Raw genomic sequence first — 3,140 nt, 5'->3', positions numbered from 1 at the left:
AAAAAAACCTCAAAAAAAAATTATTTTTTTAGAAGTTCATCCAAACAAATCCTATAATTAACATAAAATAATTTTTTTATCCTGCTATTAAGCCAATTTAATGACTTATAAATTCTTTTACTACAGTCTTAGAACTTAGATGACACTTGTTCATGGATTAACTAATCTGTACTACAGAACAGACTCATAAACGCCCTCCTTTCTTTCGTTTCTTCTGTTTTTTTTTTTTTCATTGTTTTTCTTGTCTTAACTTTCTTACAGTTGAACTTGTTACATGTGGGTCTGACGTTTCCTTCTTGAATTTTGAACAGGGAATGGATGATAGAGTGGTCCCACCATCAATGATGGAATACATAGGACGGGTATTACCAGAGGCAATAATCCACAAGCTACAAAATGAGGGCCACTTTTCCTATTTCTTTTTCTGTGATGAGTGTCATAGTAAGATATTTTCCACTGTGTTTGGAACCCCTCAAGGTCCTATACAAGAACCACAAGAGGAAATTGCATACGAGGAAAATACAGAAGATCTTATCCAACAACGTACTTCTGATTCTGATACGGCATGACACGAAACTGCTGATATACACCACTAGTTAGTTGCATGTAAATAATAAACACAGGCAGCTCCTATTCACCATGGAGCTTGAAAGGAGAATATTTGTTACGATTCTTAAATTTTGGAATCATAAGATGACAAGAACTTCAAAATCAAGTCATAAGAACTTTTGTAGAATTATTACCTACGTTGTTTTACCTAACCTCTCCCCTTTTCCACAAGCATTATTATGGCATGATGTTCTTCACCGGAATGGAGTTCTATTTTCTTCCATTTGCCTGATTGGAGCTGTTTTAAATTGTTATCTTAAAAAAAATTGTTTAATCATGCCATTAAAGCTTTGAAAGGCATTTTTGGAAATATTAAGAGCCTTATTTAACATAGTTATTAAGAGCCTTATTTAACATAGTATATTACGGATTTTATCTACAAAGAATGAGGAAAAACATGGATATCATAGACAAGTAAGGTATTAAACATCATAGAAAAGAAGTGCATTGTTTTTAATCCTCTGAAGTCTAAACATAGCCAAGCTATAACACAGGCTCCTCTTATGGACTAATTTTTTTGCAGGTTAAAATTTTATCACTAGGTAATCACTAATCTACTTGGAAGACTCGAATAATTATAATCGATATATAATTGTAGTAAGGAGCGTTGTCGATACTGGGGTCAAGAGCAGAAAGAAGGAAAAGATTACACTCTTTAGCTTCAAAATGCTGACCCACCACCCTTGATCTTTCCAAGCATGACCTCTTTTGCTTCATTGATTTTGGATGCTAGGTAATGGCTTCCACCTGCATCCGGATGGTTTGCAATCATCACCCTCCTATGTGCTTCTTTAATCTTATCTGTCGGAGTTCGATCTCTGCCATTATCAAATTTTGGAACAGCATGAGAAAAATTATACCAAAATGCATGAAGATTGTTAAGTACATAGATAAAAAAATGCTGTGGTTCACTTTGTTGATCCAAGTTATCATGAAGACTTTAAGTTTTAACTCTGCTCTCTCCACTCTTGTCCAGGTTTGGGACATAATATGTAAGGATTTGCAACAAACCACGGCATAGGCAGAGGTCTGTTGAGTTGATTCCTGAACTAATCAATCAAAATTAGGAATACTCATGAATTCATGAGAGCTGACATTGCCAAAGACAATGACCCACACTTAGCAACATAAAATAGCTTATATGAACTTAATGCAACCACCGTCAAGGGAGCAGCGCATTCAGTGAATGGACGCTATCTAACATTATATAAACGGCTGCAGCTGTCCCTAATTTTGAATCATCAGCCAAAAATCCAAAACTGCTAACACTGACATTTTGTTTAACAGAATTTAGCACTCATTGCCGTAGACTCTGTTATTCATGGAAAACACTTATCAGCAGGGTCACAGAGATATAGTTGTGGGACTAAATCCAAGGGCCTAATGTGATAGATGAGGCTTTTCCAAAGTCTTAATTTGCAGGTAATATTCACCGAAAATTACATTAACAATCCATCTTCCAATTCCATTGTTGCAATTAGGTAGAAAGTCCAATATTTTGCATTCATCAAGAAATGAATTCTAACCAAAATTTCTAATCCTTTAGGTCCTTTTCTAACTTAAATTATCATTGCAGAAGCAGGATACTTGACAATGATAATCAACTCTTTGTTTGAACAAAAATGGTTGTGTATTATTATTACCTAACCCCAAGCACCAGAGCAGCTTCCCTTCTATTCATAGTAGCTTGGAAACCGCCTTCGTAAAATCTACGCACTCGAGGTGGCCTCGCCTTGAATGCTTGCCAGGCATGGATACCATATCTACCAACAGTTGCAGCAGCTGCCACAGCAAGGCCTGCCAGAAAAGGTGTAGCCTTCTCCAAAATTTAATGAATTCAGTAAACTAGAACATTTTTTAACATACAACTTTTGTTCAACAACCATAAACCCTTTATCAATCAAACATGGCAGAGAAATTGTGCAACATTTGTGAAATCATGGCTTTGCTTTTTATAAACTGAAAAGCGAAATGAGAGAGAGAGAGAGAGAAACTAACCATTCCGAAAACTGTTAAACCCTTCTGCAACGGAAACTGGCTTGTGTTTGCGTTTCCTTTCGCTTCGTTTTTTATTGTTTCGCATTTTCTTTCTTTGGCAATACGTAAAAAGAAAATAATCTTCAAAGTTGTTTTGTTTAAATATGGACATTTGAAGTGTATTATATTATTAAAAAAAAATTAAACTTACTTTTATACTGGAAGAATGACTGTATTTTAATTTTTATTTTTAAATACAATTTCAACAGTAAATTACACTTACATCCGGGTAGTTACGTAATATTAAATTAGATACGATATTTTCCGTAGAAATATACATTAATCTCTTCAAAATTGAACTTAATTAACCTTTAACACAAATATATTTGATTTAAAAATAAATGAATACCCAATTCGGTTTCTGATAATTATTTTGAAGGATTACGAGGTTTTCAAACAAAAAATATTCTTTTTGATCTTTGATATTTAATTTTGTGAGATTAGTTAGTTTTTGTATCAATAATTTTTCTTCAAAATATATTTAGGTAACACGT

The 3,140-nt window shown here is 33.8% G+C and overlaps 2 protein-coding genes across 2 annotated transcripts in view; one reads left to right on the top strand and one right to left on the bottom strand.

The window, feature by feature from the left end:
• Nucleotides 1-830, top strand: part of LOC107648676 — a 23,456-nt gene extending 22,626 nt beyond the window's left edge. The window contains exon 7 of the mRNA XM_016352487.2: nucleotides 312-830. Coding sequence (XP_016207973.1) covers nucleotides 312-569 — 258 coding nt within the window. The 3' untranslated portion in view covers nucleotides 570-830. The remainder of the gene's footprint in view (nucleotides 1-311) is intronic.
• Nucleotides 996-2,764, bottom strand: LOC107648677 (mitochondrial import inner membrane translocase subunit TIM14-3). The gene is made up of 3 exons (XM_016352489.2): nucleotides 2,608-2,764; nucleotides 2,253-2,425; nucleotides 996-1,427 (listed from the first exon to the last, which is right to left on the bottom strand). The coding sequence occupies exons 1-3, from the start codon at nucleotides 2,608-2,610 to the stop codon at nucleotides 1,271-1,273; spliced, it is 333 nt and encodes a 110-aa protein (XP_016207975.1). The 5' UTR covers nucleotides 2,611-2,764; the 3' UTR covers nucleotides 996-1,270.

The sequence above is a fragment of the Arachis ipaensis genome, chromosome B06 (assembly GCF_000816755.2).
Source record: "Arachis ipaensis cultivar K30076 chromosome B06, Araip1.1, whole genome shotgun sequence".
NCBI classification, from domain to species: domain Eukaryota; kingdom Viridiplantae; phylum Streptophyta; class Magnoliopsida; order Fabales; family Fabaceae; genus Arachis; species Arachis ipaensis.
The sequence above is the reverse complement of the archived record's forward strand: the minus strand, read 5'-3'. Positions and strand labels throughout refer to the sequence as shown.